General features: G+C 36.5%; 1 protein-coding gene across 1 annotated transcript in view; it reads left to right on the top strand.

Annotated features, from left to right (window-relative positions):
- NKAIN3 (sodium/potassium transporting ATPase interacting 3) overlaps positions 1-25,893 on the top strand; it is a 276,351-nt gene that overhangs the window by 168,675 nt on the left and 81,783 nt on the right. The window contains exons 2-3 of the mRNA XM_072411129.1: positions 7,585-7,722; positions 9,535-9,615. Coding sequence (XP_072267230.1) covers positions 7,585-7,722; positions 9,535-9,615 — 219 coding nt within the window. The remainder of the gene's footprint in view (positions 1-7,584; positions 7,723-9,534; positions 9,616-25,893) is intronic.

The following is a 25,893-nucleotide window of genomic DNA, read 5'->3' as shown; positions in this document are numbered from 1 at the left end:
GAAAAAAACAGACATGTCAAAACCTATTCAAATCTGAACAAAAATCAAATGCCTTATTTAAATAAAGAAAATAACAGTATTATAACATAAGCCGACAACAAGGATACAGAAATAAAAGAAAGAGGCAAAGAGGAATTTAACAGGGGGCTGAAAAGTTAACAATGGGGGAGAATTGGAAAAGAAAATGTCCAAGCTAATTAGGGGTAGAAGAAGAAAGAATAAAAGACAGGGGAAAAGAAAGAGAAGACTTTGTAGCATCCATAAACAGAAATATGGGAGATCACCTCTTAAGCACTATTAAGGGAGATCCAAGGATCCCAAACATCATCATATTTAACCAGGGAATTCTCTAATGTGTGAGTTAGTTTGTCATTTATCATAACCTAGTTTAATTAAGTATATATGGGGTCCAGAGGTATTGTGGTTGTTTCCCAGGCTTTGGCTAATGGGATTCTACCTGCCAAAAGTATCAGCTTGGTCAATTCCAATGCTGGTGTAGGACAAACCAAGTCCAAACCTTACGCTGCAAAGTCCTGGAGATCAACTTAAACACCATTTTCCAAAAATGCCTAGCAGTTTAGCAGGACCACCAGATACGTAACATGAAACCTCTAGCATCACAACCCTGGAAACATAGGGGGCAGACTGACGGGAACAATTTTGCTAATCTATCCAGTACCAAATACCATCTAAACATTATTTTATAGTTGGCCTCCACCAGGGCAGAGTTCAAGGAAACTTTAGAGAAAAAACCAAGTCACACCATTCCTCTAGATCCCATGAATGGCCGAGTTCAGATTCCCAGTCCATCATATATTTGAGTTTACTAGTTGGGGGGACTAGAGCCGAGTAAATAACAGAGATTTGTCCTCTTGTAGTAACTATAGACGAGAAAGTGCTCTCAAATGGGGATGTATGCAAGGATTTTGGAGCCCGTTTGATAATATTATTGATGTAAGAGTGCAATTGTATGTAGCGAAAATGTTCCCTAGACGGTATTTCTCTTTTGCTGGAGAGATATTCCCAGGTAAGTACCGACCGGACATCTATCAAGTCTTTTATTCTCAGAAAGCCTCTAGTAATCCACCAATCAAATTGTTCTAGGTGTAGACATTCTAAGTTATGCCAGAGCAGTGTAAGGGGAGTGTGGGTGGAGAATAGTTTAGGATAGTTTGATATTAAAAATTAAAATAGTCCACCAAATGCGGAAGCAAAATATGGCTAAAAGTTTTATAATAAAGATTAGAAAAAACATCTGGACCAGGTGAGCTTCCCATTTTAGGTAGTTTTATAGTGTTAACCAAATCCTCTGTCCTAAATGGCTTCTCCAAAATTTCTACATGCTTGGGTTTCAGTTTGGCGAGATGAAACCTTTGGAGAAAGGCGGCTAACCTATCTTGGGGGGATGATACTGTGGAGCTATAAAGATGTTTATAGAAATTCCCAAAAGCAGATAAAATCTTTTCAGGATTTTGTGTTAGTCTACCATCCTTAGGTTTAATTTTGCGAAAAGTATGAAGTTTAGGCTTGGGATTTAGTTTATTAACTAAGAGGCAGCCACTCCAGTTTGTCACTCCAAAGAAAAAATTTGTGTGAAGCCCACCGCAAGGATTTCTCTGCTCTAGTTCTAGGAGAAGATTAAGTTCCGTGTGTTGGGCCTCCAACTGCGGCTCCAGACCAGAGTGGGGGTTCTTCTTATGTTATAATTGTAATCTATGGTATTCCTTGAGCTTCTCTTGAATAAGTTTATTCTGGGATTTCCTACATAGTGAGCCTAATTTTATGATTTCACCCATAATGTACGCTTTGTGTGTTTCCCAGTTAATACCCGGAGATTTGTCGCTAGGTTATTAACAGAAAAAAACCTTGAATTTCCCCTTTAATAATGGGGTCAGAGATTAAACTTTTGTTAAGCCTCCATCTGAACCCGGCTTGAGTCCTGTTAAGCCCACATAAATAAATGACTAGGGTCATGATCAGACCAAGAAGTGGACAGGATTCGTGTCCCTAGCCCCTACTGGAAGAGTACTGGACCGAACGAAGATATGATGAATGCGTGAGTATTGGTTATGGGCAGCTGAAAAATGTGTATAGTCCTTGACTGATGGATTTGCTCAATGAGAACATAATGTTTCAATAAAAGGGAAAGGACATGGCTGTTTTTCGGGGAATCAAAATAAGGAAACCTTTCACCTTGGGCCATATCTCATCCAGCAAAGTGTGAAAAAAGCGAGTTATGCCCTCATTTGGGGTATAATAGGAAATCACTGAAATCAATTGAATGCCAATGTTACCAGTGACCATTAGGAACCTACCCCCTGGGTCTCCTGCAAGCTTTTTCTAAAACACAGTAAAACCCCACATTTCTTTTTGTCAGAAGAATAGTTTTTATGCAAGTATTAAAATACCTTTTCGATTTTTTTAATTATCAGAAATTAGCAGAAATGGTAGCCCTATACATCAACTGCGCCTGGCATCTGCCCTTAAATTTGTAGTAACATTGGAGTTGGTAGCAGGAACCATAGCTGGAGCAGGTATTGCACATACCTGGAGTGTTAGATACCTACATTCAGGTTTACCAGCATGGTGAGGCCATTGGTATGATAACTATAATAACATCTTGCTTCACAGGCTGCTTTTTAGTCTGAACCCTTTAATGACAGACTCACTTTAGGAGATGAAAGTCATTTGCTTTTATTTATTTTAGTCTTAGCAAAGTATAGAATCAAATATATTTTTGTCAGACCTCTTCACAAGTGTCTTTTTAGAAGGAAGTTTAGTTTTAAAACAGCCACACCTGTAAGGTGCCTGTACAGTTTAATTATACAAATGTGTAATTATAATATATATTACATGCTATCGAGGATATTCTGTTGCAGTAAGGAAATTATACATCACTCATATATACAATTATGTCTGTTTTTTTAAATAAAGTTTACCTATGCAAAATTTATTGTTATACTTTGTTGGGTAGAGTGAGATAGTAAAAACACAGTAAATTCCCTAGTCTCCTTTTTTGCTTTTTTTAAATAATACTCCATAATTATAAATTGTAACCCATGCCCCATTGGGGAGACTTCACATTACTTCCCACTCTAAAGACACAACATAACATCAGAGTAAATCTTCTCCACAATGAGGGAAATACTCTTTTTTCTCAGTTGTCACTGCAACAAGTTTGCATGTTAGAGGACTTTCTCCCAATTTCAGTTTCTTTATTTTATCCACTTATATTTTCCCTTTATTTACAGTAACCAAAACCAAATAACCTTTTCACTCTGTGATAAGAGCCACAATATTGTAATGGGCTCCAAGACTGGAAAAGATAGACTATCATGGGAGAACTTGGGTGATAAAGCAAACCTGGAATAGATCTCATCCATGATTAAAAACATTTTAAATATTAGCAAATATTTTTTAAGGCTTTTATTCCAGGGTTGCTGTAATACCCAGGTTTTCCTATGATTACTTATCTTACCCAGTCATGGAGAGTGTTAATGAATCAGCCTCAGTGTAGTATAGTCCTTTGCTGAATTTCCTATTTCTTTCAGTTGTGTCACGAGGACAAGAAAATAGATAGGGAAAAATAGATAAACAGATAAGAGAAAATAGATAATTCTCCCCAACAGGACACAAATGGCACAAAAAAAAAAAGAAGCAGACAGGGGTTTTATATATTCTGTACCCTGTCCAAAAGTAAGAACAGTTCTGGAAATAGATCAACTTAAAATTTACTACTATGAAAGAGAAAACTGCAGAAAGTCACAGCATTACTTCTGAGCTTAGACAGGACATGCAAATAAATTTTGTATTTTATAATCTAGTGTCAGACAAATCTGTACTTACTGTATTTAATTTATCTTTGTTGTAAACAATTTTCCCATTACAAATTACCCTAAATGTATTGTAGGAAGAAGAGCATAACCACTAAATGAACATTAGTACCATTTAGTTATTTTTCAGCTATACATAATCCTTGAGTTATTATTGTTCAGCTATTATTATTATTGCTCCAGCTAGCATACATTGGGTCTTATTTATTAATTCTCTCCAAGACTGGAGAAGATAAGACTATCAAGAGAGAACATTCAGGCAATCCAGCAAACCTGGAATATCTTTCCAAAAATCATTTGCTATTATTTAGCAAATGTTTTCTGTCCTGAACCAGATCCATTTCAAGTTGCCGGCTTACCCATGTTTTCCCATGATAGTCTTTCTTCTCTTGTCTTGGAGAACTATGATCAGACACATTAAAATGCTTGTAAACTAGAGCTTTTATATGGTCACTAAACTTGCCAACATATTATGTATGTTCATCACAATGCTGTGTCTTTTTAGTAAGAAGTTTAATTTTGGAACAACCACACCTGTAAGGCGCCTGTATAGTTTATTTATACTTATGTTTAATTATGATATTTGATACAGTCTATGAAAGATATTTTGTTGCAGTAAGGAAAATATATATCACTCATATATACAATTATATCTGTTTTTAGTTTAAATAAAAAATTTAACTATGCAAAATGAGTTGTTTATATATATATATATTCACATATATATATTTTTTTTATTATTATTTTTTTTTTTTAGTTTTTTTCTTTTGTTGGGTAGAGTGAGACAGTAAAAACAGTTTTCTAGTGTATTTTTGTTTTTGCTTTTTTAAAAATATTTTTAATTAAAAGCAGTAATCTGTGCCCTATTGAGGTGACTTCCCTTTACTTCCACTCCAAAGACACAACATGAAGTCAGAGGTAATCTTCTTCACAATGAGGGGAATACCCTGTTTCCCAGTTGTCACTGCAACAAGTTTGCATGTTGGAGGTTTTCCCCCAATTTTAGTTTTCTTTCTTTTATTCTATCCATTTATATTTTCCCTTTCTATATTGACCGTAACCAAAACTAAATAACCTCTTCACCCAGTGATCAGAGCCACAATATCGTAATGGGCTCCAAAACTGGAAAAGATAGACTATCATGGGAGAACCTGGGTGACCCAGCAAACCTAGAATTGATCTCATGTAGGATTAAAAACATTTTCAATAGTATCAAATAATTTTTAAGGCTGGATTACCCGGGTTCTCCCATGATTGCTTATCTTCTCCAGTCTTGGAGAGTGTTAATGAATCAGTCTCAATCTATTATAGTCTTTTGCTGTAAACAAAAATAATACAGTTCATGTGTCGTCTTGCATTAACAACCTCCCTCAAATGACACCCGCATTTTAATGGAACTTATGTCGGGATCTCTTTATTTTAGCTACTAGATCATTGATTAGAATATTACCGTGACATCCTGGTGTGTGTGTGTGTGTGAAAATGCTGATTGTGGATTAAAATTGCAACAAGGAATAATGGTTGATATCTATGTAGTATACATATTAAGAACCTGCTGGCATAGCTGTGCAGGCAGTAAAGAGCTTAACTGATTTGTACCAATTTTTTTACTTGTTTTTGATCACAGAGGCAGAGTTTTCATTTGACTGATTAAGCAGCTCATTATAACTAAAGCAATGAGTCTTAGCAAATTATACATTAACACTACAGAGAATAAATAGCATTTACACTGTCCCTATATTATTGCATGCTGACTTTCATGGTACTGACTAATGGTATATTTTAAGTTTCACAAACTCTCTGGTGATTAGAGTGATTTGAAGGGATAAAACTAGAATGAAAGGGAAAATCTGTAATTTGACGTTGTGTTACTAATTATTTGGATAAGACCACATGTGGTTTGACCACAAAAAGCACACCGTTCTTTGATATCAAACTCTTTGTACCTCAAAAGAAAGGTCAATACCAATGTTTTCATTATTATCTTTTCTCATATTGCTGAATTCAGAATATGCTGTAAAACTGTCTAGTTGCTGTAAAAATCTAAAGGTTTAAAAAACTAAATGTTTTCACACAAGATTAAAAAAAATTGATTTTTTTTATTTAAAATTCTAATTCTAATTTTAAATTTACACTTTTCTAATTTATTTTTCTTCTGTGAAAATGTGTATATCTTTGGCAGAAGTTGTATGAATCTTGGGTAAAAACATTGGTAAATTGACCTGTAATACTCCAGGATTTTGTAATTTTTTTTTGTCAGAACTCAATAAATACCCACTTTATATATTTTGATGGTAACCACAACCAAAGTAAAAGGGGTCTAGTCAAGAACTTGTGAGTGAAAACTTCCATTTAGACTAAATCACAACGTTGTACTTCATGCTTATCCTCAAGCTCAACCACTCCTATTCAAATGTATGTGAGCAGTTGGAAACTTCTTTTTGCTGGAGTTTGCACACAGCTGAGTTTACATTGCAATTGGGGTGCGGCGCAGTTCTTGGAAACAACATGTTGCTTCAAGCCATCCAGTTCCTTTTCTCCTCTAGAGCAAAAAACAATCTGCTACTGCAAACACATGGGCAACACCTACCATGGGGTTTGCCACTTCTAAAGTCATAGCAATAATTTTCTGTGCGGTTTTTAACCGCATGAAAGAGGCCTGACTTAAAGAGTGTGTTGGCAGTAATGCAGTAAAAGTAAATGAATGAGTCTATAGCTCTAAAATATGCTATCCTTAATATATCTGTTTAAAGCTGCATGTAAAGAATAGATCAAGGGTACATTTTGCTTTGAATGATTACATTAATATACAGTGATACCTCGGCTAACAAAGTTAATTCGTTCCGGAATCACATTTGTTAGCCGAAATCTTTGTTTGCCGAAACGTGATTTCCCATAGGTTCCTATAGAAAAATCATTTAATTCTTTCTGGATACTGCTCACAGTTTAAAGATAGGTTTTATAAAAATAGTAAAAGCACAATATAAAAGGTCATAAACTCACCAAAGGCTGAGATGTACAGCTTCCCAATTAGAACAGTCTCAGCTCAACATATTAATAGGCAGGGTGGTTTCAGTTACTGTATAAAATCCTCATTGCGAGTTAATCCCAAACAAAGCAAAAAAAAAAAGGCAAAAAAAAATTTTATGCAGCAAAAAGAAACAACTCCAGAGTTTGTCTTGGTTATTTAAGGGTTACAAGATGTTGCAGAAGAGCTCACCCCCTTTAAGATCACCCACTATCTCAGCTGTGTCTAGATTTCTTCATGAAAACTGCCCCTATCCCTATCAAGCCTCCGTCCTGCACACAAGCAGCAGGGAAGCCCTGTTCGTATGTAAAGCGATGTCTCTCTCTCACTTTCTGATACAGTATACAGAAAATCCGACATGCAGTATGTTATAAGGCATTTTACTTCCCCTTTTTTTTTTTTTTTTTTTTACATTCGTTAGCTGAGCCGAGTCTTTTAAACAGTGATAAAAATGTGTTAGCCAAAAGATTTGTTATCAGGGCAATCCATTAGCCAAGGTATCACATATCACATATGGTTATTTAGCATCTACTGACCAGGTAATACAATTGCACAAAGTATGCAAATAGCATATATTGTGTTTGGGCAGGTTAAAATGTAAAGATTTACTTGCAACAAGCTATAAAATGTTTATTCATTTCCCCTAGTTATTGAATTTGCTTGGTTGCACGCAGTCCGTTTAACATATCTGAGTAATTTATTTCCGTTTCTGTTTTCTTTCAGTTGGCAGCTTTGGAAAGACAGATATTTGATTTTCTTGGATACCAGTGGGCACCAATCCTCGGAAATTTTCTTCATATAATTGTTGTAATACTGGGACTATTTGGTACCATACAGTACAGGCCGCGATACATAGTAGTGGTAAGTTACTTTATTTCCCTCTTATAATATTTCAGACATTTTTATAGGAGATATATTGGTTGGATGAACGTCAGTTTAACATCACTAATTTACATGCAGGAAAAAGTTTTTCAATTTATCTGCCAAAATGAAATAACAATAATTGGTAAAATGAATCACATACATGTTTTCTATTACAAACATTTTTTAGAATATTGTGAATATAATAATAACAAAGCTTAAGAGATTTGGTAGAACCAGAACTAGAAAAGAACATTTGTTAAAGCAGGATTGTGGACAGGCGCCATCTATAAACATAACACCTTACAGGTAGTGAATAATGGTTACATTCAAAACTACTAATACAAATGTCTGACTACATAACCTGAAAGAGATATAGAACAGGCAAATCTTTAGAGGCCACCAAGGATTCCGGGTCACCAAACAGCACACCCCCACGGACCCACAATTCCCAGGGTGACTTCTGCACCCAAGCAAAAGTCCCAGGCCTCCAAGTCTAAGAAGAGCATGCCCAAAGGTCCCAGGTAAGTAAAATGAATCTATACCCACTCAAACTTTTCATATTTATTCACCAAAACAGTGGTCGGCTTTTTATTAGACTTCTTCTTACCTTCTTACCAATGATAATTATCAGCTATGATGACTTCAACCATCCAATAATATCCAAGAATAAATTATGTATTTGTTAAATTTCCTTGCACGTGATTGGGTATTGTTTGCAAAGTTAATTTTTACCACACCCAGTATGTAAACATTTCCATACAGAGTGCCAGTTTACTAATTCACTTTCCTAAGTAAACAGCCTTAAGTCTTTTACTAAATCAACACCATTGTGTTTACTGTTTCATTCATCTGCACATGATATCAGTTAAAGCAACATTACAAGTAAAAAAACATGTTTTTTTTAATAAAAATTATTTGTTCCTATTTAAGTTCTTAATAAACTCAAAACAAAACAATCACACTTACCTTCAATCCCGCAGAGCAGTCTATATGGGGGTTTCTTCCATCGGGTCCTGCTTTGTCCCGGTATCTGTCTTCGGCCCGACGCAGAGGGAGCACCAGGGGCCGATATTTTCTTCTCTGTTCTTCCGGGTTCTTTCGGCGTCACCCAATCTCGCACTGGGCAAGCGCGAGATCTCACTGCTCATGCGTGAGATCTGCAATTTTTTTTCTATTGTTGAAAGGGCTCCTAGCATCTCGGGCATGCACAGAAGGAGCAGCCAAGAGCCTCCCTGGATGCGTTATGTAGGTATCCAGTGAAGCTCTGTGTTCCCATTATTTCTTGATCACTGAGAGGATCAAGAATTAAGGGGGCCGTGCTGCACCCTTTGGCACTTAAAAAAAAACACAAACAAAATTTGTCTTTTGTTGTCAGAGTTGTCTACCCTTTTATGTAAAGTATAAATTCTGAGTTTAGGTACGCTTTACCTCCTATTTTACTATTACCATTTTCATCTTTTTTTCTTTCTTTTTTTTGTTCACAGTTTTTTCACATATTATATTTTATTTTATTTGGAAATAGCTTTACAATTCTTTTTACCAGAAACCTTATTTTAGTGCCATTGTAATAAGGACAAAAATATGCTTGTACTTAATATACAATAACATTACTAAAAAAAAAAAAACACTTTTCAATCTATGCATTTTTTCTATAGAAAAATAAAACAACTTGCCAAATCAATGGGCCCATAGTGGAAGTGTAAAAATTGCAAGCCAAGGAAATTGTACTTTCTCGCAATTAAGCGCAGAGAACACATCTTGTTGTGCAGTATGATTTAGCATAACATGTTGTCTTTTTCCTCTTTTTAGTATACAGTATGGACAGCTTTTTGGGTAGCATGGAATGTATTCATCATCTGCTTCTACCTGGAAGTAGGAGGACTCTCTAAAGTAAGTTTTATTTTTTGACTATAAGATATATACATTATGTCAATATATGATGTGTAAACTAATAGAGCCTGACAATTTTCTTATTTATTTTTTTTATTGTATATTTCACATTTTGAAAGTTGTGCCTATTTCACTATATTTGCTTAAGTAATATGGTTTTAGAACACAGAATACCAGGCTGGTTTATTATGCTTTGATATTTAAAATTGTTTAATAATGGTGATGGTTTTTGGTTTAAATTGTTTGAAGTAATGAGAATAGCAGAAACCATGCTGAGAATCAACACGTTGATTTTGGATATCTCAAACAGGATACAAACATATGTTCCAATCCACAGCTATGAAATACAAGAGATTATACTTTAAAGACGTATTCATACACACGAACAATGCAGAAATTCATCCAGTTATTGCGGCTTCTGGGCAGCTATCAGCCTGGCTGTCAAATGTTCTGTTGGCAGTGGGGAGCCAGCAATCAAGATGAATGAGTCCTGAATAGCAGCAGGACATTAAAGCAAACCTGCCACAAACCTCTGTAATTCAAACAGAGCATATGATGAAAACTGCATAAACAGAGAAGACTTTCAGTTAAAACCTTATGTCAAAACAAGTGGGAAATCTAAAGATATAGGCAGATAAAGTTTTATGAAAATCTTCTTGACTTTTCCTTTGAAAAGTTTTTCATGTCACTGCCTTTTCCACCAACTTTCAATTGGATCTTTATTGTGATGGGTGGTCTTATTGACCAGTTGGTGGTTTATGATTTATTAGGCAGAGCTCACCATTATGTTAAATGTATTTATCCTTTTGACGAAATACAATGAAGGTCAACCCTGCTAATACATTTCTTCATCAAATGCTTAGTTTAAATTCCCCAGATTATTGAAGGTTTTTTTAGTTTATGTGCCTTGATCCATTCTCCACCCCATATTGCCTCAGTTTATGGGGAATATGTGTAAGTAATTATTATTATTTGTATTATTACTAAACTGTATTTTAATGGCACCAACATAATACACAGGGCTGTAGAATTAATAGGGGTTGCAAATGACAGACAGTTACAAACAATAACACAGATGGTGGAGAGAACCATGCCCAATAGAGCTTAAAATGGTGGGGGAAGTAGCATGCAGGGAGCCTTCTTTTCACAAAGCCCAAAGGTATGTTTTTACATGAAGACAAATGGGAAGTAAGATGTTATTTCACTTAATGTACCCTTATATGCATAATCAAAATTACTAATGTTTTCATAGCAAAAACAATTTGAAGTACATTTTAGAATTAAAAGCCTGAAAGAATTGCTCTCTTGCAATGATTTCTTGCACCTATTTATCAATCAGTCATTCAATGAATGGAGATTTGAAGAACTGTATGTTAAAAATGTCCTTTCAATGCCCTTAGTTAACGCTCTGCTGGCCGAGAGACTTTTATAAACGTAATATGTTTGTTTCAGACATATAGCAAATTTCAGGGATAAATCAGGACTTTCTGTGTGGGTTGGATGACCCCATCCATCCTCTGTCACTCATGACTCTGCAAGTTTAATTGAGCTTCTTTCCAAGGCACAGACTGCTCATTTGTATCAGAAAGAGCATGTTTCCCATGCATAAACCTGAAAACATGGTCTCTGCCAAATCAATGGCTGTCAAACCGCATAAAGTCTGAATAATATACATGAATTATTTAAGAGATGGTTAAGTTGTAAAAGTCAAGTTATCCTTGCAGTGTGAGGCACTGTCCCTTGTTAGCAATTTGCTGTGTTTTGAAAGACCACAGGGTGCAGTTTAAGCAAAGAATTAACAGTTTACCCACACAACTGATATTTTTCATATTTTAAATGTTTGAATGAAATATTTTGTAAACCTATATTTAGACATGTATACAATTCAAAGAATTCTTATACTCTTTTTTTGGCATACAAACAGAATCAGCAATCCTAACAAATGCAAAAAACAAGTTGTTTGCACCAGAATATGCAATCCAGGAAACTTAGATTTAGGGCAAATGTCAACATATTTTAAGTGGGTTTATTGTACAGTTTAAATGTGAAGAACTAATATACAAAATTATATACACAATTGCAAATCCATTTCTAGTTGTTGATATGTATTTGGAAAAAATAAAAATTGTTGTTTCTTAACCTCCCTGGTGGTATGCATATTACGTGTTTTAAATCTAAAACCGTTACATTTAAAAATACTTAGTATTTTAAATTTCCAGCCTGGTCCTGCTCCCCATCCACACACTTGCTAGCAGACGCCCGGCAAGCATCTGCTTCCCCTGGCCTCGCGTCCCCAATGTTCACACGCCGAGGATGCAGATGCTGCCTGGGTATCGCCAGGTTACACAGATGCCCATCTGGCATTGCCAGGGGAAGAAGATTCCAGACTTCGTTGGAGGATGTCGTGGGCACCACTTACCAGGTAAGCTGTTTAAACTCCCTGGCAATTCCACCCTGTGTGTGGCTCGGGGTTACCGCTTTTGGTATGTATAATTCACCCCAAGCCACACTTGGGATTACCGCCAGGGAGGGTAAAGGTCAGTCTACCTAAATGTGGGACATATATAGACAGATGTTAGCTATCAGAACCATTCTATAGCTATATATATATATATATATATACCATTCTTAGCTAGATACACGACATTGATGTCTCCCTGCCATGATTCCTATTTCCAATTCCTATTTTTAGTTTTTGGTGTTCCCAGCCACCTTTGCAAAAGATACTCACTATAGCTTACAGTTTCTGGTCCATCTCCCTAGATCCTAGTGAAATCACTTACCAAAAAATCTTGGGAACGCTAAGGAACCCAAAAATATTTCAGAAACCTGTACTGTAGGATAGTTAACAAGTCATACAGATAAAGCCCCCCTCTTGCACTTGTTAGGGCTAAGCCCCCTGCCAGTTGGCCCAGGATTACCCCAGGCTGGGTGTCTTAGGTGTCTCCTGGTCTATTCTGGAGCACCCCATAATGAGTGATAGACCAGTAACCCTAGTGGCCACGGGACAACTTTGCTGCTGGGCGATCACAAGATCGCAGCCCCCAGGATCTTCCTACCAGGAGTGAGCAGGGAAAATGTAGCTTTTGTGTAGAGACAACTAGAAAATGGGTAACAGGTCAGGCAGGCAGCAGGCAATAATCATAGTCAAGGCAATTTCAAAGTCGGGGCAGGCAGCAGACAATATTTGTTGTCAGATCCAACCCAGGTCAGAGAAACAAGGAAACAGAGAGGTCAAACAGGCAGAATATTGCTAAGCAAGTAGCAGGTAACAAGTTGAAGATCCAGCAACCTGTGCCGATGACTAGAGAGGCCTAAATAGGACCAGCAGCTAATAGTAGGGTAGAATCATGACCAGGAACTAATCTCTGAACTGAGATGGAACAGAGTGCATATGAAAAAAGTGGGGTTGCAGATGGAGGCTGCTAAACAGAGGAGCTATGAGCACAACTCTAAACTTCTTTGTCAATATTTTCTTTTAGTACAAGGACATATCGGGGTGGTAGATTGTTTCTATACTCCTACATTCCTACTCACACTTGCTATTTTCATATACTGATAACTAACAAAATATGGTTAAATTCTGCACTATTATACTGGATTCTTTCTGAATCTAGTGTTCTCACACTACCTTTGGTAATATATTTTTATTGGTGGATAGGCCTGCGTAATCTGTACTTCTACAGAGGGGCCAAAAATTAGCAATAGAGGCTCATGCATGGAGCAGAGGTGGAGCCACATTTGCAGACAGCTTATCAGGATGGAAGGCTGCCAGACAACAATTTGTAAGGTGGTGTGATGTAGGATATAATGCACATGTTAATGTAAATAAAGAAATGCTAGTGGGGTTGCTGGTGCTAGTGAGGGCACAGCTAAAATGCATTTATAAAATACAAAAGGAAGCTCCAAATAGAAGTTTTGCATTGCACTTTGTGCTTGCTCTAGTCTTAATTTTCAGGTCAGCTAAGTCATAAGGTCTGATGTCACTTTTGCCATATAGCTGTTCTCTGTGTCACATAAAAGACTTCCAAGGTTGACAGACCACTGAAATGTTTTTGAAATGATGAAGCTCTGTCCTGAAAAGCCATTTCTTGCTGTGGTTAGAATAATGACACGTCATGCTATTATTATTATTATTAATATTATTATTAAACAGGATTTATATAGCGCCAACATATTACACAGCGCTGTACAATAAATAGGGATTGCAAATGACAGACTAATGCAGAGTTTAGAAAATACCAGGTCTAAAGTGTGTCTGGCTATGTGTGTGGGGCCATTGATGTGCTGTGTGAGTCCAAATGAGGAGGTAATGGAGAGAAGTTTGCTATCATTTGTCTGTTTTATAATACTTTCTCCAACTATACCTGTCATCTTATACAATACATTTCTATTGGCTGTTATAAATACTGCTTTATGCTATTAGTAGAAGACTCATTCTTATAAGAAAACATAAATTGTCACATTTTACTGACTCATTAACAGTTAATTGACCACAGAATATGGAAGCCAAGAGTAAACCTGCCTGAGACAGAAGAATGGATCTGTGTGTCCTTTATGTTTTAGTTACTGCATGGTCTTCCCCAAGGAAATTATTAATATACACAATATGCTTGCAGCATTCCATCTAGGGAATTGTTATATTAAAGACTTTAACATCCATAACAAATTATTGGAAATTATGCAACCTACACATTGATCAATGTAAAAAGCCCTTACCGCCTCACTAGACTGCTTCAATGAAACATTTCACTGTATGTCTGAAGCCCTGCATAGAAAACCCAGATCTGAGCCAGCTAGTGGACGTGTAATTCTGACAATTAGTATATGGCAGCTTCCCAAAGATAGGAAATTAAATTGAGACTCTTCCACATATTGATTAAGTAATGTATTGAAGTACTCATTTGTGGCTAAAAGGCCAATACATCTTTGATCATTGCCCATTTTAATTTGATGCTTTTGAATTGCTTCAATTGAGGTAAGCACTTAAAGCAATACGAAAGACCAATTAATTATGTCTTTCCTATACTAAAAGATGATATTTTAATAAAAGTTGCCAGAATATGAATAGAATAAAACTAGTAAAAGAATTAGTCATAAAAGCCCTACATTTTGCTTTGGTGTGACATGAAAGTAAATTTTTCATTTGTATGGAGAAGCTACCTTAAATACTTCCTATGAGATAAATGTGTCTGATGCCTTTAATGTATGCCTCATGGTGAACACCTGTTGCTTGAAAATTTAGACCAAGAATGAAAAATTGTCAATTTTAGTATTAGCCAAAAGGCTAGTAGGAAACACAAGTATTGAAAGCAGTACGTAAGTGTTATTCTTCCACCAAGTCCAGCAATGTTTGGTCATGAACAAAGAGATATTAGTGTTTCAGACCCCTTGCTTCTTGTGGATTTTAGTTTCTGCTCTAAATCACACGGTACACAGAGCCAGCTGCCAGGGATAATACACATACGCAGGCACGTACGCAGGGGTTACATCATCCAATCAATGAACAGGGTTCAGAGGTGAAGATGGTGATGCCCATTCCTGCAGCTATGACAGCACAGCACAGAAAGCATGTGCAATATTTGGCAAGTATGATTGCCTTTAAATTGTGTTTCCTTTATAACTGATGGCAACCACCATTGGTGCTAGTGTGTAAAATATAATAATACTGGGTCAATTTTATATTGGAACTTTCCTTCTTTTTAAGGGTATGTTTTTAATAGTTTTATGTACAGGACTGCTGGGATTGGTCCTGGATAAGAGATATGTGTTTCCAACATGTAGAGCATAGGTTTTTTAAAACCAGGTGTGTGCTGGGATAAAGAGTCCAGGAGTAGTGGAGAGCAACCCTGCTAGCGTTGCCATTATTAGTTTATTTCAGGGCCCTGGACTGGGAACGGAATGGGAAAGAAGGTATTGGGTAGGTTTTACATGCCATTGATAAATCTCTCCCAAATCCTATGATACAGCACTGAATCAATCTCCAAGCACCAGCACTGTCACATGAAGTAAGCCATATGTTCCTCCATACATGGAATTATCGAGTATTTTCCTCATTAAAACATGGTGGGGTAGTAAATGAAAGGTATGAACTATGATGTGCAATGGTTTGCAGTCTTATGCAAACCATTTCACATCATAATTTTGTTAGGCAGTTTAGGATCAGGTTAAATATTCCTTAAAAAGAGATATTACCCACAGTATTAAAATGTGAACCCAAACGTGAAACTCTTGTCCTAGCTTCGGGGTAGAAAGTGGAAATAAAGCTAACCTATTGCTTTGATCTGCAGAGTATTGCCAATGTAAAAATTTGTTGTTCAAATCAAAGATTGAAAAAATTATTTAAAGGACACCTGTCATGAAAGAAATATGGGGGCTACTGATATTCTTCTAGTTTAAGAATAGGTCAGTATCATTCATTTCATATCTTCAATGGAAGGTTCTCTTTAGGACATATATCATACGTCTGTATTTCTTGATCTTTACTCGTTTGAAAGACAGAAGTGTAAGATGACTTTTTTAAAGTAATTAAGAACAATATTCAAAATTTACATTTTTAGTAAAACATTTTGATAGTTATAGTCATTAAATTACATTTAATGAGAATGAGAATTTGAAGTTTCAAATTTGTAGTTTTAAAAAATAACACCAGTTATGTAGTGTATTCTTAAATGCAAGTATTTTCATGAGCAAAGTAATCTTTGCAGGCTGCAAATTCTTAGAATCACTTTGAACTTTTGCCATTCTATAAATTTACTTTAAATGTACAGACTAAATTAGTTTTTTTTTTTTTTTGGACTGTTCAGTATGCAGTTCAACTCCAATACGTAAAGATTTGTAACATCTCTGACCTATACAGCCCAGTAGCAAGAGTCTTCTCCTGTTTCTAATGTAGCATTAGTGGGTAAAACATTCCTACTGTGCACCTATCTCAGCTGTATTAATCATTCTGCTGTTTGGTATTCAAAACTGAAGCATACAGTATATTAATGGATGCTAACCTTTGCAAAGCTGTTACAATAACGGAGGAAAAAAACCTGATTTAAAATCATTTTCTGTATAAGCTATTCCTCAAGGCAGTTCTCCATGACAGAGAAATGTTTAATCATGGTGAACTATTATCTCCCTTTAATGTGTATATCATTACCAGGGGAACTCTGGGTTTATAGTGTGCATATGGTTTTAGATACAATTATATACTGAAAATGTTGAATAGCAAGGAAGGTAGGTGTTATTTTCTTAAACCAATTGTAAATCCAACCTTAAAAATGTATAAAAGCTAAAACATGTAAAAGAAACGTCAAAAAAGTATTTTTTTATATATTGTGCCATCTTTTAACACATTCGTCCAAAGGAGTCTATAGGAAGTCATGCCTCATGTACCCTGGCCTGTTTCTGCTGCAAGAGAGGTTTTTAGAGGTAAAGTTTAGGGCTGCTTTAATGAAGATGAAAGTATACATCTATGCTACAATACAACTTGATCAAAAAGAAATCAATCAACATAGCTGAAATAACAGCAGATAAGCTTTTAGCCACCCTTTTAGGCCTTTTGTCCAAATAACTGTCAGTGCGAGCAGGGAAACGGTCTGTTCCTGTACAGGAAGGAAGGGCCCATGTTAGGATCCATGCTTCCTGGCAGCATCTCTGTAGCTGCTACTTAGTGAACCCATCACCTAACTCCCCTTTCTGCAATGTCAGCCACCCTTACTATCATAGAACACCTTCCTTCCTGCACTCCTGCAGTGCCCATTGTACTCTTAACTAAACCTACTCTGCATTGCAACTGCAGCACCCCTCTCCCATCACCTATACCACCTGAACCCCGTTTTCTCTCACAATCCACTGTCCTACAAAATAGGCCAGGCCTTCTCCTCACTATCACCCCCCCCCCCATCTCCTCCTTACATGTTTCCCCAAAAATAAGACCTATCCCGAAAGTAGAAAGTACAGGTTTTGGTAAATACAGATTTTTGTACATGAATAAATACAGATTTTTTGTGTACATGAGAAAAATAAGACATTCCCTGAAAATAAGCCCTAATGCGATTTTCAGAGGTAAAATAAATATAGGACTCTGTCTTATTTTCAAAGAAAATACAGTATGTTTATAAGCCCGATTAGATAACACCCATAGAACTCCAGCCAGTCCTACTATAGCCCAACCCCCCTTCACAGCCACCATACAGTATACCCCTTTTTTTGTCAGCCCTGTTATTACCCTCCCACTATCACCCCCGCCTCTCCACACTTTCACAGTGCCCACACCCCTCTGTCTCTCCCAAGCCCTCTCCTGCAAGGTCTGCAAGCCCCCCTCCCCCTCTATCACTGAGAACCCTGCTACAATATTTCCATGTTCCTTTCCGTTATTAACCTACTCCACATTCATGTCAGCCAGATCATCACCCAACCACTCTGCAAGAAAAGAGTTGCCCCCTAAAATTAGCAATTTCAGTTACCTACAATGTCAGTCAAAGCCGTCTTCTGCATTCACCTGTCCCAGCCCTCTGTGTTGGACCACAAGGGTCAAGTTGGGGAAGAGGCCTAGGTTACCAAAGAGCCCTGCATGGCACGTGTCCACGTTTATTCTGCCAAATAATATGAAGTAGAGAGCAGCGTATGGATATCTGAGAAACTAAGTAATGACTACCAACAAAACAGATCAATACCTCTGCTATCTCATTGCAGTTATCTTGCATTATACAGTAGAAATCGGATCTATTACAATCAATATGTTTCTTCTTTTATACAGTCATTTTCCTTGTATGGATTTTAAGAGGAAAACAAATACATTTTACATGTTCCTGATTTCCTTCCTTTATTATTGTTTCTCAACTTGTCAATACATTTGATACTATTCAGCATAAGTAAACATATGACATTTCTTTCTAAATGGATTTGCATTTCACATTGTGAAAACCATGAGCTTGAAGAGAATTGCTTAGACAAAATCCAACAGATGTTGGATTAATGAGGAAAGCAGATCAGTCAGTCCAATGTTTTCCTGGCAGATCAATAAAAAATTCAGTTTCCACTTATGTTTAGTAGGGGAGTGGCAGCATTTACAATAATATGCACGTATACACCTGTTCATTATGGCAGACTTACCAGATATCTATATAAATTTGATCTAACTACTACTAATCCTGGGCCTGAGTTCTACTTCCTGGGCCACTATAACCCCCCCCCCCCCCACCACCACCACCACCACCACCTTCCCTTTCCCATTACAATAGTCTATAGTGACAAAAATTACTACAGGAAAATTGTAGGGCAACACAAAATATTGGGTAAAGCATCCAAATAAAACCAGGTAGGAATACATATTCCTTAAACTCAGCATGGGTAGGACTTGAGATCAAAGTCACAGAGTAATGTCAAGCTCCACAGAAGCAACATGATCCATTATTTATTTCCATTCCTTCCTCCCCAATGTATGTCTGCTCCCCAATGCTGGCTCTCTGCAGGCACTACATGTACATGGAAATCACTGACATAATATTTTAAAGTATTATGTAGTGGTTTTGTTAGCATTTTTTTTAGATATATACATGACTATACATTTATAAATAAAAATTGTTTTTTGGGGTGGGTATATATGAAATAGTGCATAAAACTTTTGTATTTCAAGGGACACCTGTAAAAATCATGGAGGTTGCCATTACTTGTATTTTAAGCATGTTAGTCACCAGGCAGTCTGATGCTTTGTCTTCAGTTATGTCAATTGTCATAAGTCATTGACCTATGTAAATATTTACAGTATACTTAATTAGGTCAGTTAATCAAAAGTACTTATGTCATACACAGCCAGACAACTTGCATATTCTTTAAAAGGCCAGCCATGGTAGCCCCTATATACTTCATATTTATATGCATTCAGCTGGTGGAGCTGTCAGCTCCAATTCACGTGGTTTATTAGGTTCTCTTTATTTGCTTTGGTGCAAAAAAGCATGTTGATTACAGATCCCATTAGCAAAAGCTAAAATTTACACAAGCAGTTAAATAAATCAGCAAATGAAAGCAGTTATTTCTCTCAATTATCATTTTGGTTCTGTCCAAGGTTTCAGCCATTTTTCCATCCATACTAATTTGCTTTATGTCACACTTTCACATATGTTACATTAAAGCAGTCCATGTAACTGAATGGGCTGCCAGTGCACCTCAGGGGACTAAAATTGGATTGCAGAACCAGTGATTTGCAGAGATTAGTGAAAACCCTGGCTGAATTTGAAATCCAAAAGAATCCAAAGAATAGCATCCTTGGTTAAAAATTAAGCGCTTCATTTTTTTTGTCACAAGACATAAAACAGCATCCTAAAAACTGACCAGTTCATTAAAGTTTCTCTTTATTTCTCCTTCTCTGTCTATTATGTAGCAGATTTGTTCCACATTAAACTCTATGACTAGCTTAGTACATTTAGGGCATAATGTACATCATTTGATTCCCATCCTCTGGGAAGTACAAAACCCTATGCTTTTATATTAACTCATACAGTGTGGTTTATATAATGTAAAAAAGCGAATCAATGTCATGTTTTGTGGTTCCATTTTTTTTTTACCTTTTACGGTATTGCAATGCATCTCTATTATTCTTACTTTATAAGAACTGTGGCATCCTGTAAAATTTACATTTATATTTTATAAAGCATGAGTCGGCCAATTAAACAATAAAATGTGCTAAAACTGATGAACCAGATGAGTGAAAAAAAGTTTAATCTGATATTTGTTAAGGGTTATGAATAATTCCCGTCTTTTTCAAATATACAAGATAGAATTCAAGCCAGTTAACAAGTTCTGAACACAGCAGGCTAAAGTTCAAATCCCATAAGACAAAATTCAACTGGGTTACAGCTTGGAATACATTGCACTCTATGTATTTCTACAAAGCATGTTATTCCATATCTAATGTGTCTTAGACCAGTGGTCGTCAACCTTTTTAGTCCTGCGGGCCACTAAAATCACCGTCCAGGGACACAGCCCGCTCACCTCCCCCAGCCTGGGAACTGTACTAGGGATGTGGTCCCTGGCTCTGGCCAGTGCGTCCCCCCAGCGGGGTCCCTCTCCTGGCCCCGCTCAGGGGGGGCACCAGCCAGAGCCTTCGACCACCAAAATTTTGGGACCACCGGTTGGCGACCGCTGTCTTAGACTGTCATGTGCCATCTGCTTCTTGGCCTGTAAAGATCATGGATGGTGTTTAAATGGTGTCTTTATTTATTTCCAGAAGGCATCTGTAGAGTATTTTTCTTGTCAGAAATAAGCATTGGCAAAATCTTTTAGATTTAAAAAGCTACCAAACCAGTGAGGATTTATTTGCACCATATAAAAGCAAATTTAGAGATGTTTTCCAGCAGGAAACATCTGTATCAGACCCTTCCTGTCTGTAGTCAGCTTAATTGGGTATTTTGCCATTCATGGGTAAGTTTGAATTGAAATGATTAGATTTCATTTGCAGAGCCATCTTTAGATAATAATTGGTATGGCTTCCTATCTCTTTCAATAAAAAGACCAGTTTACTGTATAACACTCTAAATAAGTAGTTTACCAGTTCCCTATTCCCCTTTTTCCATTTCCTACCTATTTTTAGATACTTATTTTGTGCACTAGGTGAACTTTCTATTCATGAATTTTTCACTTACAGATTAATTTCCCCATTTATAAAGCAGAGAAATGGAAATTAAAAATTCAGATTGGCACAACATTTTAAATGTGCAAATGAGGAAATATTTCCACATGTTTTTTTTCCTATTTTGTAAGCTATCTGGGTAGTTTTGTTGCACCTTGCCAGTTTTGTAAAATTCTGACAGTTTTATTTGCAGGTTTTGCAAAAACATGGGTAATTGTATTCTCCGCTTGCAAAAGCCCACTTACTATTTCCCTGGCTTGCTGACCTGGAGATCACATCTTCATTATTACATGGAAAAAACAGTAGGTGAAAAATATCAGAAGACCAGCTAAGCAAGAAACTGCGGATCTCATTTACTCTGAAACTCCTTTATAAAGAGATAGGTTCTAATGTCCGGCAAGAAAATTTTATCAACAGTTAATAATTGTCCTGCTGTTTTGTATAGTTACATAATAAAGAAATCCAATTCCATGTGCTTAAAAAGAGCATCACAATTTTATTCATCCTTAAAAATCACTCCAAAAGTGGAATGGATATACTTTGGCACAAAGCCCAAATTAGAATACCCTCATTTTTTTTACCTAATACATAACAATACAATTTTATATGATATAGCCATGGTTAAAATCTGCCATGAATAGTGTTTTTTAAACAGGCAGAAATAACAAGGGATAATATTATTGTTTGGACAAATATAAGGACTCTCGCCTTTCCTTAGGATACCTTGAGACTGACATAAGCATGAAATTAGAAGTATGCCATGTAAGCTACATATGAACTAATATCACAACTCTTGACGAATATATTCTATTTATTACACTGCATAATTTTAACTTTACATTTTTTACCCTGCTCACAAACATTATGTTCCCCTTGTCTGATTTTGGAGCTTTTTTGCTATTAGAAGCTTAGGTTCTCTGACTTCTGGAACACGCTTTGCTCATCAGCCTCTTTTCTGTCCAATTACAATGCCATTAATTGCAAACCCAGAGCTTCCATTGGTAGACAGTTACCCAGATTTAATTTAGAGTCAGACAAATAGAAATAAGGTGGGACAAAATCATAACAGCAGATATAGGAACATTTAGTGATTCATTTATGAGGAGAAATGATAACCGGTTCCTTGTGTTGTCCATACCTTGGACATCTATCTAAAATGCCTTTAGATAGCTTTAATGAGCACATTGTTAGAGGTGCATTAGCCTTTACAACAAGCACATGAATAATATAAATAACATCCAGTGTGCTTGCCTTGGGCACAATCTATAGACCTCATTGAAGAAGGAAAGAAAGCCTCCAAGCAAAATAAGCCCCACCATTCATCTTGCAATCAAATAAAGGCTGTTCAATAGAAATACAATTAAAAACAATATAGAATCAATCCAACCAAAAAAAATAATTGCTTCAAAACCCTAATAGCCATTTCTGCTGCAGCTTAGTCCATGTTCGACTAAAAGAAGATTCTCTAAAACACCTTTTCATGTTTATGGGGGAAATGCTATTTATGGGGGAATACTGAAGCATTCTGTTGCATGTGTTTTTCTGAAAATGTTAAATGGGTAATATTTCTACATGTAGCCACAATTTATTCCTGATGTATGTATTCCTGTGTTAATTATCTGTGTTTGCATTTGTATTGTTCATGACCCCATTCACACTGTACAATGAAAAAATGGAAAAAAAAATTAGTATATGTACTCGAGTATAGTCTAAGAATATTTTCCCCTGAAATGCCATTATAAGATGAATCATGGTTTATACTCTACTCACAACAGTAGATGACAATAGGACACAGCCCTCTTGCTGTCAGAAACCAGAGACATGAGTTTGTTACACACTTTAAATGGGGACACAATACCATCTGTTGGTGGTCAATAACAATGCACAAAAAATCACTTTAAAGCAAGTAACCCATCATAACCAACTACCAACTAAGTGCAATAGATTGATATACTTATAAAAAGAGAAAAAGATACAAAAACTGTGTCATGCTTGGAGAGGCAGGACCACTAGGGGGCGCTATGACTTGTACAGAGGTGGTGTGAGCCATGAGAACGGCCAGGGAGCAAAGTCTAAGCAGTAACCAGGTCTTCTCCAGAGCCTCTGATGGTGAGGATGTTGCGCCGCTGATTACTGCCGGTCCTTGGGCACACCAAAGTGAGCAATATAAAGCCCGGTACCAAATCATAAAGCAGATGGATAGTCGAGGAAGGCTGGGGTCGAGGCAGGCAGCAAGCAGGAGAGGTCACGTCACACAGCGGGGGTCAATTACCAGGAATCTAAGAGACAGACCCTAGTGACACAGGGGGCACCGTGGACACAGGGATCACAGGAGACACTGGAAGCAACAGGAGGCACAGGTGACACCAGAATATCCACAGACAGAGAGGAACACTGGAAAAGCACAGGGACGTTGGCTGGGAACCAACAGACTGGACAACAACGGGTTAACAGGGGAGCTGCATAGAGGAAGCACTGAATTAGCCAACAGGTATACAGGAACTAGCTCAACAGAACTAGAGGCTTGGCACCAGTGGAGACATGTTACATGAACACTGAGTGCTGTGTCTGAGCTAGCTAAATAGCCAGGGATGATTAGGAAGCTATTTCCTGATTGGCCAGCGAAACTGATAAAGCTTGCTAGCGTAGGTATGCTCAGAGTCAGAACTGCTCGCATACACAGGAGAGAGGCGTCTGCAATTTAGCAAGGAAGAGGTAAGTGTGATAAACTGCACCAAAGTTATTTTATTTTTTTCTCCCTTTAAATAAATGTTTTAAAAATAACACACCAAGGATTTATTTATTGACATTATTTTATTGGCATTTCTGCTGTTTACTGTTTTAAATGTTATTAGTGAAGGCCATATTTTGTTTCCTAGCTTTTTACTTTACTTACTGATTCTGTTCAGAGCATTTTCAGGTAAAAATAAGTACCTTGGTTTATATTTGGATTGTTTTATAATTGAGTATTTATGGTAATTTAATCTTCATGATTTTTTTAAATGTTTTTCTTATTTGTTAATTTTTAGAAAAAAAAATAAGAGAGTACAAAAATTACAAGAATACAATAGCATTCGTAGTATATACATGTAGTAACTTAATAAATAAGGGGAGGAGAATTATGGGAATGGTTATATTGGAAACACTGGGGAAGAAAAAAACAAGATAACATAAGTTACAATACTTAAACTAAACTAGTGAAGTTAACAATTAACAATGAATCGTATATTTAGGATGTTGTAACCAAGAAATCCAATCTCATTGGAAACAAGATAGTTTGATTCTTGTGATAACAAATACTTTTTCATTTAGACATTGAATATTTGGATCTGCAATTAGTGTGAACATAATAGGGGAATCATTTGATTTCCATTTATATTAGGAGCTTTAAGTCTATAGGAACTTTGTGAGAGGATGGAATGGTATCTATGCCTATATAAAGAACTGCTAAGTCTGGAGTCATATCAATTGACAAATTGGTCATTTCTGATATCATTCGGAAGACCGACCTCCAAAATTATTTCAAATTGTTACATTGCCAAAGCATTTAAAGAAAGGACTCACACATCACACATAAAAGTGATTGGCTAGGAAAAATTTTGGTGAATTTGTAAGAGGTGAGATACCATCTATGTAGTATTCCTTATTTTATCACATTTTCACTTTAAATATAAAATACAAGACATTACGTACCTGCTGTGAAAGGTGTTCTCTTTTCTCCATAGATTCTTCATTAAGTTGACATAGCAGTTATTAGTATGCCATGAAGTTTGACATGACATTTCCAATTAAACAAACTTGCAATATTAACTAGATTCACCTTTCTAGAAACTTCATGGAGCTAACTTTTAAAGGCAATGGAAAACTATAACAAAGGAAATTTTAAAGTATATGACACATTGTAAGTGATAAGCGCATAGTGTATAATTAACGGTAGTAAAACCTACCACATAATAAAAGCTAATATCACTGTTCTTGGTAAGCTAACAAAAGCAGTGACACCATGATACCACAATAAAATAATTCATTTGTCATTTAGTTTTAGGAATAAAAACTGATCGAATTAAAAATATATCCACCTATATCTCTAGGTCCTCGCCCATCTTATTTTATTAGCCTTTCTGTATCATTGCAATGCAATGGTCTATGAAGGTGCCATACTACCCGTATATTGCATAAAAAAGTCAGTAACTATCATTTGCAGTACATTGAATTCAACATTTTATAGATGAATGCTGACCTACTGACATAGTCATTTCAAGGTAATATATTTTTTATAAAGCGCAAAATCATTTTTCGTCTAGTTAAGTTTTGCCAAGCAAGCCATTCTGCAGTTTACCTTAATTGATACACAACCTTTACTTTTCAATATGTATCCTTTTCTGAATTCAGTTTTTACTGCACCATGGCAAGAAAAGTGCTCAAACTGCTGTAGAGAGAATTGCCCAGAAACCTTACTGCTTTTATTTGCCCCACTTTATTACTATAGACAATGCCCCTGATTCATCAATAAAATGAAAGTACGCGCGACCAGCCAGCGCGGTTTCTCACGGTCCAGAGTCGAGTGTGCTCGTACACTCGCCTCCTCACTGCCAGCCGGATTCCAGCCTTCATAATAATGAGCAATAGGGGGCGCGAATCTGCCAATTAAGGCGATT

This window comes from Pyxicephalus adspersus, chromosome 5, assembly GCF_032062135.1.
Source record: "Pyxicephalus adspersus chromosome 5, UCB_Pads_2.0, whole genome shotgun sequence".
Taxonomy (NCBI): domain Eukaryota; kingdom Metazoa; phylum Chordata; class Amphibia; order Anura; family Pyxicephalidae; genus Pyxicephalus; species Pyxicephalus adspersus.
This window is presented reverse-complemented; position numbering and strand designations above follow the sequence as displayed.